This window comes from Eurosta solidaginis, chromosome 3 (genome assembly GCF_040869045.1).
Source record: "Eurosta solidaginis isolate ZX-2024a chromosome 3, ASM4086904v1, whole genome shotgun sequence".
Taxonomy (NCBI): Eukaryota; Metazoa; Arthropoda; class Insecta; order Diptera; family Tephritidae; genus Eurosta; species Eurosta solidaginis.
In genome coordinates, this window is record NC_090321.1 from 172872832 (window position 1) to 172888062 (window position 15231).

The 15231-nt window shown below is 43.0% G+C and overlaps 1 protein-coding gene across 3 annotated transcripts in view; it reads right to left on the reverse strand.

The window, feature by feature from the left end:
* Positions 1-15231, reverse strand: part of 5-HT1B (5-hydroxytryptamine (serotonin) receptor 1B) — a 163667-nt gene that overhangs the window by 82378 nt on the left and 66058 nt on the right. For all 3 annotated transcript variants that reach the window (XM_067773900.1, XM_067773899.1, XM_067773898.1), the window contains exon 3: positions 8684-8817. In XM_067773900.1, the coding sequence (XP_067630001.1) occupies positions 8684-8817 (134 nt within the window). The remainder of the gene's footprint in view (positions 1-8683; positions 8818-15231) is intronic.

The window sequence follows — 15231 nt, forward strand, 5'->3', positions numbered from 1 at the left end:
TCACTCGCAATAGCGGGATTGCGATATGCGGAACATTCTTACAAGAAGAAGACGAATTCGGATTACCATGTTGGCGAAACCAACATCAGTCCACACCTGCTATCTGCGGGAACAAGTCAACCAGGCGGAATTCATGAGCAGTAAGAGCATAACTATAGAGTAATTCGTACAAAAAAACAAAAAGGGGTAGGATGAAAAATGCGGCTTAGTACTAGACATTGTCTATATAGCAGCGTTATGATCGAATTCGAGTATACGAAAACTTCCGCGATTTGAAGAGGCAAGTTTGGCATGTTTTCGGAAAGGACTGAACAGCGCCAAGGAGTCAACCTTCTGAACCCATTTGCGGTGACTGTGCCAGTTTGGGAGCCCGAAGCATTGCGCATAAAAAATTAAGTGTAGTTGCCATTTAAAATATAATTTCAGTTTAAGAAATTCGCGAAGGCGAATCCTGTTACTAATACGCATATGTCATACACTTATTTAGCAGACATCTGGCGACCCAAGTTCCTCATGGAACTAGGGGGTGGGGAGGCGGGATGGCCGAGAAAGTTCAATGTGGTCAAATTAAGTCGTTCCAGAGATGGTCGGGATAGTATCTTAATGGTGATTGTAACCGGGACGTGCGGAATCTACATATATCCATTAAAGGCCCATCAAAATCGAGAATGCTTCCCAAAACATTCAAGGTTTATCTTTATCGCTACAACAGCAACAATATGGGGTTAAGAGTCACGTCATATATATGTGAGATTCTCTGCCTTGTCAGATCTATAAATTCGCAGATAATGTGAACCGGCGTAAGATCCTCCTGCTCACACAAGCCACAGATTTGCGTATCGAATGAATGTAACATACTTAGATGATGTCGTAGACTACAGTGCCCCCTATAGTAGAGTGAGAGTTCGTAGGTCCTCTCTGCTTATATCAATGAGTTTGGCTGGTACTATCGTTGCTGGTAGTATAAACAATTTGTTCTGTCTTTGCCATTTGTATTCAATGTAGTGTTGTCTTAGCTGCTTTGTTTCCCAGTTATTTATGGTTTCCCCAGTGTGTGCCTTTGTGAGCCCACAGAAGAGCTCTGAACCGTACATTGCTGCTATAGTACCCTGTTGGATGGGGGTTAAGATACTTGGCTTGGATATCATACGTGGTTCCAGGCTCTGGATCAGGGACTGGTATCAGTCTTAGACCGGCCATAGTGACGAATTGTCACACGTGATTGGTTGTCACGTCCTGCACGAGGTGCCCCTGCTTCTACTGATAATGGCGGATCTAGAGAGGACAACTCGATAAAACCCGCACCCCTGAGTCATTGTGCCGAGCTCAGGGGAGGGAGGACCCTGTTAAGGGTCAAGATCGGTACTCAACGGTGACGAACCGGATTGTTAGGGACTTGATTTTGACTATGGATAGGAATTGATGACTTTGGACTGGTAGGTGCAGTATTCTGCCACCTTAGTAGGTCGGGGTGAAACCCTATCGAAATGGCTGGTAGGCTAATGCTGCACCTGCCCACGTCCCGTTAAAACCGTGGCGGGCCTCAAGGTACGTTCCGGCTCCATCGCCGTTAAGTTGGTGGTGTAGGTGCGGTTGAAGATTTTCCCGCTTTGCGTCCGGTCTGGCTCTGAACGCATTACTCATAAGGTAATGCGTCAACCCTCGCGTGGCCTCCCTGCGCAGCATAGATAACCACGGGACCGTTGAAGGGCGACTACACAATGGGCTCCGGATAGCGGCCTTGAGGGGGGACTTCTTAGAATGGACACGAAGACGAATAAAAAGGAGGGTAGGAGTGACGGCGAAAGTCGTCATGGTGCGAGGGACGCGACAGGTGCGGAGAGTGCTCCGAAGCAGGTCGCCGCCAGCCGGGAAAGCTCCCGGCGGGTCAAAAGGGCTGATCAGACAGATCAGCGCAGGGGTTTGGTTTCAAACCCCGTAGGTACGGGTAGTTCGGGTAGTGGAGGGGTGTCGAAACCGACACCCAATGTAGGCCCATATGGGGCTGTGACAGGGAAAGGCAGAGGTCCGGCGAATGCGACGGACCAGCCCAGTACTAGTAAGGAAGCCCTGTCGCGAGGAGCTTTCCCAATGGGAGCCCTGGGGTCGAAGCCTGCCGGGAAAGGTAGGCGATCGACGCCGCGTAGGAAAGCTCTGGGTGATCGGCGCCTAGCTGAGAAGATCTTGGAGCGCTACGGCGGAAGGGATGCAGCTCAGATGTCTGAGAAGCATTCCCGGACGCTGGAGTGGGCCAGGAGCGTCGTAGCTTGCGACGACCACACACCGGTGTCGAACGATGCGGGTGAGCAGCAGGGTTTGGGGGCTATGAAGCGGCAAAGGTCGGATGAGCGGAATGCCTCAACGACAAAAAGGGCCCGAGGAGGTGGGGACGCAATTTCGTTTAGCGAAATCGCTAAACGTGCAGGCTCCATCACCCTCGGGGTCCTGGATAGGAGTAGGGAGGATGGTGCCATCTCCCGAGAGGAGTGGCCGTGGGTCGCCAGCGCCATATCAGCGGCCTATATGACCGCTGTTATGGAGAGCCCAGGTACGCGGCCATGCTTCGAATACTCGGGGTGGTATCATGGTTTTAGACTGATTACTTGTGCTGACGAGCGGTCGGCCTGTATCTTTAAGAAAATAATTTCTTTGGTAGGGGAGGTCTGGAGGGGGGCCAGATTAGAGGCCGTGGAACGGAGGGATCTCACCCTTCGACCGAGGGCTCGGGTGTGGTTGCCTGCCGGGCCATCGCAGCCGGAGAAAATACTCGAATTAATGCGTTACTGCAACCCGAACCTTCCGACGCATAACTGGAGGGTCCTCAGAGTAGAGGAGGCTGTTAAGCCACGTCGGCAAGTGCTGATTCTGCTAAACGCAGAGTCCACCGGTCCTCTCTCTGACACGAGGGGGGTTATCTCCTATGGCCTCGAGCGTGTGGTTCTCAAAATCTACCACGCCGATTCCAGGGGGGATAGTTCCTCTCCCACAGAGACTGTTCGGGAGGTGGAGGCGTCCGCAGGGGAGCCAGTACCCATGGTTGTGGATGCTGACTCCGCTAATTTGGACAGCGAAAGCACTGTTGACGTCCCGTCAATAGCGGGATCTGTCATCAGTGCTAGTCGTCTGGCTGATAGGGCCGAGGAGGAGCTCCTGGCCTCCGAGGGCGAATCATCGATGGCGGGATCCGTCATCAGTGTAAGTCGTCTGTTGGGGGAGGGGGAGGATCTCCTAGTCTCCGAGGGCGAAGCCGCCAAGGATGGGGTGCAGAAGAAGAAAAGTGGTGTTGATGGAAATCCGTCAAATCAATCTTCAGCATTCTAAGGCGGCTTCCGCAAACTTGTTGCTCTGTCTTGAGAAAGGCGGAGTGGATATTGTCCTTGTCCAGGAGCCGTGGCTGAGTCGTAACGGCGGAAAAATTTCTGGATTAAGGACGGGAAAATTCAACACCTTGGTGCATGGGGAGGCAGGTAGGCCTAGATCCTGTGTGCTTATTAAAAAGGAATTTAAAGCTTTTATTCTCTCTAATTTCAGCAATGCTGACGTAACCACGGTCTGCCTCGAGCGAGGCAGTAGCGAATTGTGGGTGGTCTCAGCGTATATGCCCCATGGGGACGTAACCGGACCACCGCCTGTGATACTGGGCGAAATCACCGCTGAAGCAAAGCGGAGAGGTGTTGGCGTAATCATAGGTGCCGATGCTAATGCACACCATAGCATATGGGGTAGCTCGGATACAAACACCACAGGTGAGTCTTTATTTACTTTTATTGTAGATGTATGTAATAGGGGGAATGACCCGACTTTTATTACTGCAGTAAGGGAGGAAGTCCTGGACCTCACCCTGGTTAGCAGAGAACTGGAAGATCGGATATCTGGATGGAGGGTTCTCAACGAGCACTCCTTCTCTGATCACCGATATATTCAGTTCTCGGTGAACGAAGAACGTCCCGGTAAAATATCTTTTAGGAACCCTAAAAGTACCAACTGGGACTTGTATTGTAGGAAGTTGGGAGAGCTATTGCCTGAGGCGCCTATCGTTGGTTCGGACCTGTCCGAATCTGAAATAGACGGTCTGGTGGAAAACTTCACCTTGGCAAGCAATAGCGCCTTTCAACAGTCCTGCCCACTGAAAACTTACAGGGGGAAGGGCAAGCCGCCCTGGTGATCTGATTCCCTTGACGACCTAAGAGCGTCCAGTAGGCGGCTCTTTAATAGAGCCAGGAGGAGTAAACTACCTTCGGACTGGGAGCTCTATAAGGTGAGTCTGGGGATTTATAAATATGAAATAAGGTTAGCCAAGCGAGATTCATGGCGAAGCTTCTGCGAAAACGTAGAGGGCTGCAATGAACCCGCGAGGCTTAGAAAATTACTCTCTAGGAATCCCTCCCCTCGGGGGTATCTGAGAGATGATGGTGGGGACTGGTCGATGAGTAGCGAGGAGTCCCTGAGACTTTTACTGGACAATCATTTTCCCGATGTCCCAGTTGCGCAGGGATCTTCGCTTGCGTGGTCGGCGGTTGCTGGCCATGCAGAAATGCCTGCCATCCCACTACGGGAAAGTCAAATATCCTGGGCTATAAATTCGTTCAAGCCCTATAAGTCACCCGGTCCGGATGGCATCATTCCTGCACAACTTCAAAGGTCTTTAGGGATTTCCTGCCGCTGGTTGGCCATCATCTACACTAACTGCCTCAGGCTTAACTATATCCCTAAGTCGTGGTACACGGTTAGGGTCATTTTCATTCCGAAGGCCGGCAGGGGCTCTCATGTGTCACCTAAGGATTTCAGGCCAATCAGTCTCTCGTCGTTTCTTCTTAAGACGCTTGAGCGGCTGATTGACCTGTACCTACGAGAAAGGATACCTGGAGGGTTACTATCGGCTTCACAGCATGCGTACTGCAAAGGCAGATCGACGGAAACGGCTCTCCATTCGATTGTAAAGCAAATAGAGGGGTCTCTAGAACATAAAGAGTATGCTCTGGGTGCCTTTCTAGACATCGAGGTGGCTTTTAACAATGTTCTACCGGGGGCAATCGAAAGAGCTCTGGTGGGTTTAGGAGTCGAAGCGGCTCTGGTTGAATTTATTAGCAAACTTCTATGCGGCAGAATTGTCGCAGCGGAGTGGGGAGGAGCCATAATAAGGAGGAAGGTGTGCAGGGGCACGCCACAGGGAGGTGTCCTATCTCCTCTGCTCTGGGTTGTGGTAGTCAACGAGCTTCTTGTGGAGCTGGAAGCCAATGGCTGTCGGGTGGTTGCCTATGCAGATGACCTCGCTATCCTGGTCAGGGGCAAATTTCTGGGCACCCTGCGCGATGTTCTGCAGGGATACCTGGATACTGTGGCTAGGTGGGCTGAATCATGTGGAGTGGCGGTCAACCCGGGAAAAACAGAATTGGTTCTTTTTACAAGGAGATATAAGATACCCGACTTCAGAACTCCTTCGATTGGAGGGGTACCGTTGGTACTTACTGACAGGGTTAAATATTTGTGAATTGTTCTGGACAAGAAGCTGTCCTGGAGGCCCAATGTGGAAGATAGGGCCAGGAAGGCCGCGCTTGCCTTGTACTGCTGCAGGGGGCTATCGGAAAGAGATGGGGGCTCTCGCCAGGAGTAGTACACTGGCTTTATGAGATGGTGGTCAAACCGATTCTGCTATATGGGGTGCTGGTCTGGTGGAAAGCACTGTACACGGCGAGCACCTCCAAAATGCTAGTGTCAGTGCAACGGACGGCGCTTATCGGCATCAGTGGCGCTATGAGAACAACACCTGCCTTGGCACTGAATGTCATGCTGAATATACATCTAGTACATATTGCGGGAAAGGCAGCCGCGGCCCGGTCTTTGGTCAGGCTTCGTGATATGGGTTATATGCTTTCTGATTTCGGACACTCTAGCCTTCTTACTAGTTTCGACTTTATCCCGGACAGGACGGACTATTGCATGCCGGTGGCCGCTCCCTATACAACCTTCACCCCAGTCATTCCCCCGAGGGAGGAGTGGAGAAGAGGAATTATCTGGGGCAAGGGACCGGTTAAATTGTTCACGGATGGGTCGAAGTTGGTCGGAAAGGTTGGCGGGGGGTCTTTTGTCAAGAGCTAAATGTAAGCCGCAAGTTTAAGTTGGCTGTTCACTGCAGTGTATTCCAAGCGGAAGTTGCTGCGATTAAGGATGCGGTGGATGAAATGCTATCCAGCGCTACTACGGTTAGGGAATTTAACATCTACTCTGATAGCCAAGCGGCTATAAAGGCCTTGAGCTCAACTACAGTGCGATCGAGGGTGGTCTGGGAGTGCCTGACCACACTTGCGATTGCATCGAATTATTTTACAATTAAGATTATCTGGGTCCCGGGCCATAGTGATATTCCGGGTAACTGTCAAGCGGATCTCTTAGCCCGAATCGGTACAACTGAACCGGATGAAGATGGCTGTAGGGATTTCGGGATTCCGCTAGCCACCTGTGGATTGCTCTTCCATAGCTGGGCCTCGAGTCAGCTCAGCAAACGCTGGGCGGACACTACGTCTTGTAGGATATCAAGATCTTTCTGGCCGAAAGTGGATGGCAGGAGGTCTGCTGAAATAATTGGGTTCACTAAGGCTCACCTATCAATGGTCATTGGGGTTTTGACAGGGCACTGTCCCATGGGTATCCATGCGGTACGTCTCAATATATTGGAAACTCCATCCTGCTGCAGCTGTATGGAGGATGATGAGGTGGAATCACCAAATCACTTTATGCTTGACTCCCCAGCTTTTGCCAGAACTAGGCGAAAGTATTTTGGTCGTGACTCACTTGGATCTCCCGAGGAGCTATCCAAGGTTGAGATCGGGATCATTCGGAACTTTATCGTTGCTACCCAACGATTCTCTAAGTAGTTATATCTACGTCACCGTTGGTTTAGTTTATTATATGTGGTATCACAACGGACCGTCATGTTGTCCAAGTGAGCTTCCTCTCATCAGGGAAGCTACCACCCAACCTAACCTAACCTAACCTAACCCTGTTGGATAGGTAGTCGTCCTGTTCATTTGTTTCTGATGCTGGGGAACCCATTCTAACAAAACGTGATTTTGACTCCAAAATCTTTTACCAGAAGTAATTGTTTAAGACTACAAGGCATGCACATAATAAAGATGCTTCTCAAGGATAATCCACTTTTTAGACTTTATCTACCGCAAAATTATATTGCATGGATTTCTGCCTGAAAGGTGGGATAGCATCCCATTGGTATCATATCTTGAAGTTCGGCCCAAAGATCCCAGCTCCAGAATTTTGTTATGAATTTCCTCATTACTTTCATATGCCCTGTTGAGTTTTCGCTATTTAGTGTGGAGATATTTTGAAGTTTTAGCGCAGCAAGTGTTGCCTCTTTCTATATTATAATAATGATGATCGGAGATATTCCGACTAAGGTACTAAGTGCATCAGTAGGATACGTTCTTCTCGCACCCGTTATGCTAATACAAACTAGTCGATGCAGTTTGCTTAAGGAAGCATATTGGATCCACAAAAGCGTTATATGTCCAGTGTAACATTTCAGGAGAGAGCCTCCTTGTTTTGGCATAGAGTGGAGTGCAGGCGAAAAAGCTTAATTACATAGTTTGATAATAAGTCGTTGGCGGAAACTAAATCCCAGTTAGTAACAACTTCCAAGATTTAAAATACCCTAAATCCTCTCGCAATAGCTTCTGGTGACTATTTGAAACACGAATTAGCTATTGATTCGGGAGAAACTAGTTTCACTAATGAAGCAGAAGTGGGGTTTGATGGTGTAAATGTTCAACCAACCATGCCCATTTTTTTTAGCATTTTCCCGATCAAACCCCTCTTCTGCTGCTCAATTAAGCATGCCCATGGCCAGTGTGTTAGAGGGTTTGGAATATACCCGCGACAGGTATGCCTGTTGCAAGAGGCGACTGAAATGCTCAATGATTCAAGAATTTTTGTACGCAACCCTTTCAAAAGGCTGTTAGCGCAATTTAGATCTTCACCAACCCAATTTTCAGCCTCACCTAGCCGTGAAGAATTCTGTTTATTTAGCACCCAAGGCTCTGGTTGCCCCAAGCTCCTCATGGAACTAGAGAGTGGGGATGTGATGGCCTAGAAGGCTCTTTGTGGTCATAATAAATCGTTCCCGAGATGGTCGGGCTTGTACCTTAATGGTTATTGTTACCGAAATGTACCAGATCTATATTCGGTAGGGGCCCATCAACATCGATAATATTCGCAAAACCTTCGGGGAGTGTCCTTATCGCTACAACAACAATCAAGCATGCCTTATGACTTCAGTATGCATTTACATGTTTTCTCACGTTGCTGCTATATTATCTTAGAGGCATCCCATAGCAGCGGCCTCGAGAAGAAAAATGGCCTCAAAAAAGATGCCCTCAAACAAAGATGCAGCGCATTTGCATCTAAGCTGCCATCAAGATTATGATTTTGGCAGTTTAAATGCGCATCAGGAAAGTAAAGTCCTTTAAATGTGCAATGCAAAAAGTAACACAAAGAGAAAAGACACCGTTTTGATGGTTTTGGGGGAATATTTCATATTTTTTTTTTTTCCTTGAACTTGTGACAACTTTTTTGGGTGTAATTAATGAGAAAAAGTTTGTTTTTGTTTCCTCGTTTCACAGCTTTCGTCAACAACTGACACCAATTTATGTAAACTTCGCTTAACACTTACCTCGTAAACCGCACCGAGTGGCATCACTAGACACGCCACCAACAAATCAGCCACTGCCAGCGATACAACCAAATAATTAGCCACATTCTGTAGGTTGCGCTCGAGTATAATTGCAGCAATTACAAAAACATTGCCTGTTGTTGCATAAGTTGAATTTTTTTGTTTAAAGTTTAAAAAGTTGCAAGTTTGAGATTTTTATTTTATTTTGTTAATTTTATAGTTGATAACGTGGGCGGTAAAAGTTTATGATTTCAATTTGCAATTTTATAGTTGTTGGTATTTTGTGGTATTTAAAATTTTTTTGTTAGTTTAATTTGGATTAATATTGCGCGTTGATATTTATTATATTACATATTTACACATTTTTAATTCACAACCATAAAAAGACATTAAATCGTTTTTCGTTTCCACAATTTTTTTATGTTTATTCATCAAATTAGATTGTGTTGAATAATGTAGTATTGTTAAATTATCCGCATTATTTCAGAGTGAGCATGAAAATGTTGGAAAAATTTATTTGATTAGTAATCAGTAAAAAAATATTGTCAAATATATTGCTTAAGCATTAAATTATTCATTCACACGACCATTGGATAGCTTTTATGTCCTTAACCTAATTCCAATGATCTTATGAATTTTGTGTTTAAATATTAAATAAAACTAAATTAAACCAAAATAAAGCTGCTAATTCTACTGTGCACTTATATCAGCGCGCTTGTCCGGTAGGGGAACTGTTCCAACCAGGAATCATGACCTATTGTATTTTAGTTCCGATTGTTTTAAGAATATATATTTGATTATAAGAAGATTACTTAAAACTATACAAATCTCTCGAAACAACTGGAATCCCCTGAATCCTCAATATGTCCTATTGATATAGAGGTAAAGTATCCCGGATACTGTATATATCTATGTTCGGTCCCTGGGCTGATGGAAGTAAATGATAAGGAAAGAGTGAATCAGCTGGTTAAGAAGGGTGCAACCCTCGAAGGATGCACCGTAGAAGTCGCAAAAAAATTGGGTTAGATTAAAAGAAGGCGAGTGTTACGTACGATAGACCAAGCAGGAAAAGAGTGGAACTAAGCACGGGGCTGCAAAGCCTTGAAGATAATCTGCAACCTTAGACTAAAAAAGTTACATTTATCATTAAAAAGAGAAGACTGTAGATACGCTTATGATGGGTATTCTGACTATACATTGTCTTCTGGTTTCACAAGCTTTCAAATAAGGCCTCAGCAGTAGTATAGTAGATGTGCGGAATGAGGGAGAGCACAATTGAACACGTTGTATGCCCCGTTTAATGGATTGCGTGTGCCAGGCTAAGACTCAAGCTTTTGAGAGTGCCAAAGATATCAGATCTAAGAGCAGCACGTACCAAATATCTTAAAAAGCTAGCGGACGGAGTTCCTTTGTAATATTGGTCCTGGTTTCTAATACGTTTTTTTCAGTTTGGAAGTTGAGCGAACTTTTAGTTACAATATGGATTTATTCAGTCTATGTTCAATCTAACCTAACCTCCCAGAGCTCAGACCATTCTCAATTCGGGGAGCGTCGTAGATGATGAGTGAAATTCTTAGGTACCTGGGAGTTTGTGTATGTTGTTACTAGCAGACTCCACTAAGTTTTTGTCTTATTCTTTGCTTTTACTCGTCCTGTCCATATCATGCTCAATTCTCCCTTCTCCCTATTCCCTTCCCTCTTCCCTAATTATTTCTCTGCTTATCTCTCTCCCTTTTATTTTCAGCCTCTATCTCGCCCACACTTTCTCTTTGCCCATCACCACATGCTATTAACCCAAGTGTGGATATCCCCTTAAACTATCCTGCACCGTCCTATCTCAGACTCAAATGTGTTGCATTCGTTCTGCGAAATAATTCGATTTTACGGCGGTTTTACTGAAATTTTCTAAACGCCAGCCGAGATATGGTGATCTTCCACTCAGTCGTTGATATGTCAATCTAGAAAAGAAGCAATTTTAGCACTGGTCCTGTATGCGTTCTTAATCGGGTTTGGTGATTAACCTGCGAAGAACCGTGTATAAAACATTCATATTCTTAGCATAGTTCACATAGGCTGTAGCCAACAAATTTAAAATTTTACGGATGAATCTAAATACATTTTATTTTAACATTTGCTTCATACAGATAATTATATTTAAAAGTGGCATAACTCTGTTGGTATTGGTTCTATTGTGGAGAAACGCTCTCGCTGAAAGCTGTTTGATCGTTTGGTTTACAGCGAACAACTACACAAATTGCCTGTTTTTTGCAACAATATATTTTTGATTTAAGGCAATTTGGTCTTATTATAATGGATTTGTAGATTCATTCAATCTTACATTGATCAGCTATAAAATGCGGACACCCGTTTTCAAATCGGTGACTTGTGCGCAAGGTCATAAGAATACATAGGTATTTGCCGACTTTATTTTATAAAATGTACTAGAAGACCCGGAAGACGTTGTCCTACCCTAAATTTGGCCTATCTGCATACATTTTAATAAGCTTTTTCCGTCTGACTCTGCTCTCCCCCCTTTCACTTTTTCCTAATCCTTTTTTTCACTCCTCCCTCCGTCTTTTTCGCTTCATCTACTCCATCTTCGTCTCATTCTATCTCAATCTCCTTCTCCTCTCTTTTCTCTTCTCTCAATTTCTTCTCATCCTTCCCAGTCCTAATCCCAGCCCCAGCCCGTCTCTGGATAATATATGACTCTGTACTAAAGCACTCATCAACAGCTTTCATTTGATATCCTATGGTTTAAACACTGTCTAGGCATTCACTGGCCCACGTTTTGGCCTATATCTCGAGACCCTAGTCACCCAGGGGTATGCAAATTACCCTCTACACAACTAAGGACTCTCCTGAATTAAAAAAAAAAGTCATAGTACCCCTAAATCGCGGGCCCCCTCAGAAACGCCCCCAAAGCACAAACGGGTAATGCGGGCAAAGCGATCATAAAGGTTTCCCCTGCAGGTTGGGTTCTGGACTGCAGCGAAAGCTTAAGTAAGCTATGTAGTTCACAAAAGTTCGATCATCCCTCGCAAAATCATGAAGAAATAAAAAAAAAATTAAGCCGACAACGGGACTAAATCCCACAGTACGTGGAAATAAGACAATATCAAAACTAAACGGTACTACAAACAAACTGTTAATTAACGCTGTCCAAACAGAATTATGTCGTCCAATAAGTTTTTGATTTTAGATACCATATATGGTCATAAAAAATATTCGCTCATGTAAAAGGATCTGACTCAGGCGATTATTGTTTGTAACCTTAGTTACATATATGTTAGTTTAATTTTTGTATAGAAAGATCTGTTTCTTTGCTAGGTCTTTAGCTTGGAAAAGTTTTGTTTCCATATCCCAACTGATATGTGAGACAAATGGCAAAATTTAGTTGCACTAAGCCCAAACTAAGTATTTGTACCAAAGTATAGGCGTTTGGTGGGGCTTTAATTTCGGTTGATTTTTTTAAATCCAAATATATGTGAGATTTATTATTAATCATTTAAGAGGTTAACTTCTATAATGCGTGTGGATTTTTTGAGTACTTATTGTTTTATAAAATAACAAATTTCGGCACCAAAGTGTCAAGTACGAGTTAGCCAGTGGTGTTATTTCGTAGCGAGCGGATGTGCAAACGATACCGACGAGTGTATGCCGCATTAATCAAATAATCATTTTTATATTCATTCATGTACTACTTTTTAGTTAATTTTATAATTTACATTCAATAAATACACATTCGTATATATGTAATAATCAACATTAAATCGGTATCGAGTCATCCTTGACAACAATCAGAAGGGTACCGCGAACAAATTTCAAAAGAATCAACGTGAAATTGCAGAAGCAGAAACAAACCACGCAAATTTTAAAATTGAACCAGCCGTTGCAAGTATATTTTTTCATAAAGCCTTCCGCGATTTACAACCAGATTGACTGAATTTTTGTATGTGTGCGTGTCGGGTATTTGACGCTTGCCCCGCGACTATCAAATAAAAAGCCATCAATCAACATTTGCATTGAGAAACCGTAGCGTAGGGACGTGAATATGCCGTCATCGGATGATGACTTTTTTTACTTGCAACTACAGCAGTTTTATTTAACAATAAAAAAATTAATAAAAATTTTATTAAATAATAATAAAAGCTTTACATTCCATAAAGCTGCTAAACATTGATAATTTTCAATAAATTTTAATATGAATTGCTGTTCTTCCGCGCACTTGTTCATTTTGAATGTCGACACAAACTAAATACAACACTGCGTTTTGTCAATCACACCCCGCGACTATCAAATAAGCTAGCGTCAAATGAAAAAATCAAAAATTTTTGATTTTCATCAACGTGTAGCCGACAACAAATACGTGTGTCACGAAGCCACCCGACTGCACTAACACACACAAAATTCAGTCAATCTGGTTGTAAATCGCGGAAGGCTTATAGAAAAATCAGCAACAACAAAGCCAATTGCGCAGCGGCAGAGCAATTCCGCTAGCATACAAAATTTTTGAAGATAAAGATGTTGCATGCGCGAACTTCAGTGGAAAGCAGCGGAGCTTCACAAAATTCTAGTAGGTCACTTCCACCACACCAAAAACTTTAACACAATTTTTAACATAATCTAAGCACACAAAATACAATATAGGATAAGGGAAAATAACCATGTAGGAAAATGAACCGAGGGAAACCCTGGAATGTGTTTGTATGACATGTGTATCAAATGAAAGGCATTAAAGAGTAGAGGAAGTGGGCCATAGTTCTATAGGTGGACGCCATTTAGGGATATCGCCATAAAGGTGGACCAGGGGTGACCCTACAATTTGTTTGTACAATATGGATATCAAAAGAAAGGTGCTAATGAGTATTTTAAAAGGGAGTGATCCTTAGTTCCATAGGTGGATAGCCTCGAAATTTCGGGTTTAGCTTCGTGACTTTTTTCTAGCCTTTTTTACTCCGAATTTATTTTTAAAAATTTCTAAAATAAAATAATTTTAATAGTTATGAGTTCTCTACAAAATATTAATTCTTTTTCTGCTGAAAATTCGTTGAAAATGTCAAAGCCAGATGTATTTTCTTACTTTGAAAAAGAGAAGTATAGTTATTCCTCAAGTCAAATAGCATTAATAGAGCTACAGTGGCGAAAACTTATAACTATACAATGGAAAAATGTACACTCCACCATGGAATTTTGGTCGGAAGTCCGAGAACATAAAGATGCATTAAACGAACCTCCTTTTTTAGAACTTGTCGAATTCATATTTAGTTTTTTAGTATTACCACTCAGTAACGCGGAGGTTGAAAGAATTTTTAGTGGCATGAAAATTTTGAAAACTAAATTAAGGAACAAACTTAAAATTAATATGCTTAATGCGCTGCTTAATATTAGATGCTCGTTAAAACGCTTATCTAAATGTTGTAATGACTTTGAAATTACCGATGATCTCATATCTATGGTAAATAGCCAAACTTTATACCCAGACTTATGCTCTTCTGATTCTTCAGACGGGGAATATTTTATATAAATAATTATTTTGTAATATTTTTTTATGTATATACACATATGCAATCATTTAAAGTAATTCCATGTGCTAGTCAAGGGAAATGTGCCTGATATGTTTTGAAACAGGAAGTTATTCTTAAGTTATGTTTATAAGTTTTTATTTACAAATGTGTAAACTAAAATATAAAAAAAATTTAATGAATTAAACAAAAAATTTCTGGCATTTTTTTAACTTCTTTTTTTTTTAAATTTAGCATTTTCTAACCTTTTTTTTGTGCCAATCTAGCTTCTTTTTTTGCATCACCTGGTAACACTGTTTGCTACACAGTTTTTGTAGCAACCGAGAGCAGCAGTGAATAGTGAGAGAGGGACTGAGCATAGACGCTCACAGTATTCATCCCAGTAAGAGAATCACACGTCTGTATGTATGTGAATGCTTTGTGTTGGGAATTGAAGTGGGAGTTCCAAGGCGAATCCATACCAGGTGGTGGCAAAGCGATTTCAACCAATTCGCCGCGCAGAAGAATGTCAATTAAAAAGAAAATTTTAATTGATTTAGATTAACTGACATATTGTAACGAATTTACTTGCAAATCCTCTTATTTGCCCTTCTGCTAAGTTCGAATCACTAAACTGTTGAATAAATAACTCCAATATTGAATAATGGAAAAATGGCCTTTATTAAAGTACTTCACAATAACACTTATACTTTGCAACAAGCTTACTTAACAACCAAACTGATTGATAGCTCAAATGAAACTCACTCTTCGCCTCTACTGTCGCGCCTTTTATACTTTTTGATTTCTCATTGCATACTTCCAGGCTTTTAGATTCCAGAACTTACTAGTTAGTTTCAGCTACAAAATCGCTAGCCACAACTACGTTTATAACTTCTCATTTGGGTAATACTTGCACAAATTATTGACCTCAATTCAGAAAATATATATGCATGTGCTTGTGCATTGCTTCTCCGCTGCTCATATACGTACATATGTGTAGACGCAAATATTAATTCGTTTATGTAGTAGATACATAATGATTGA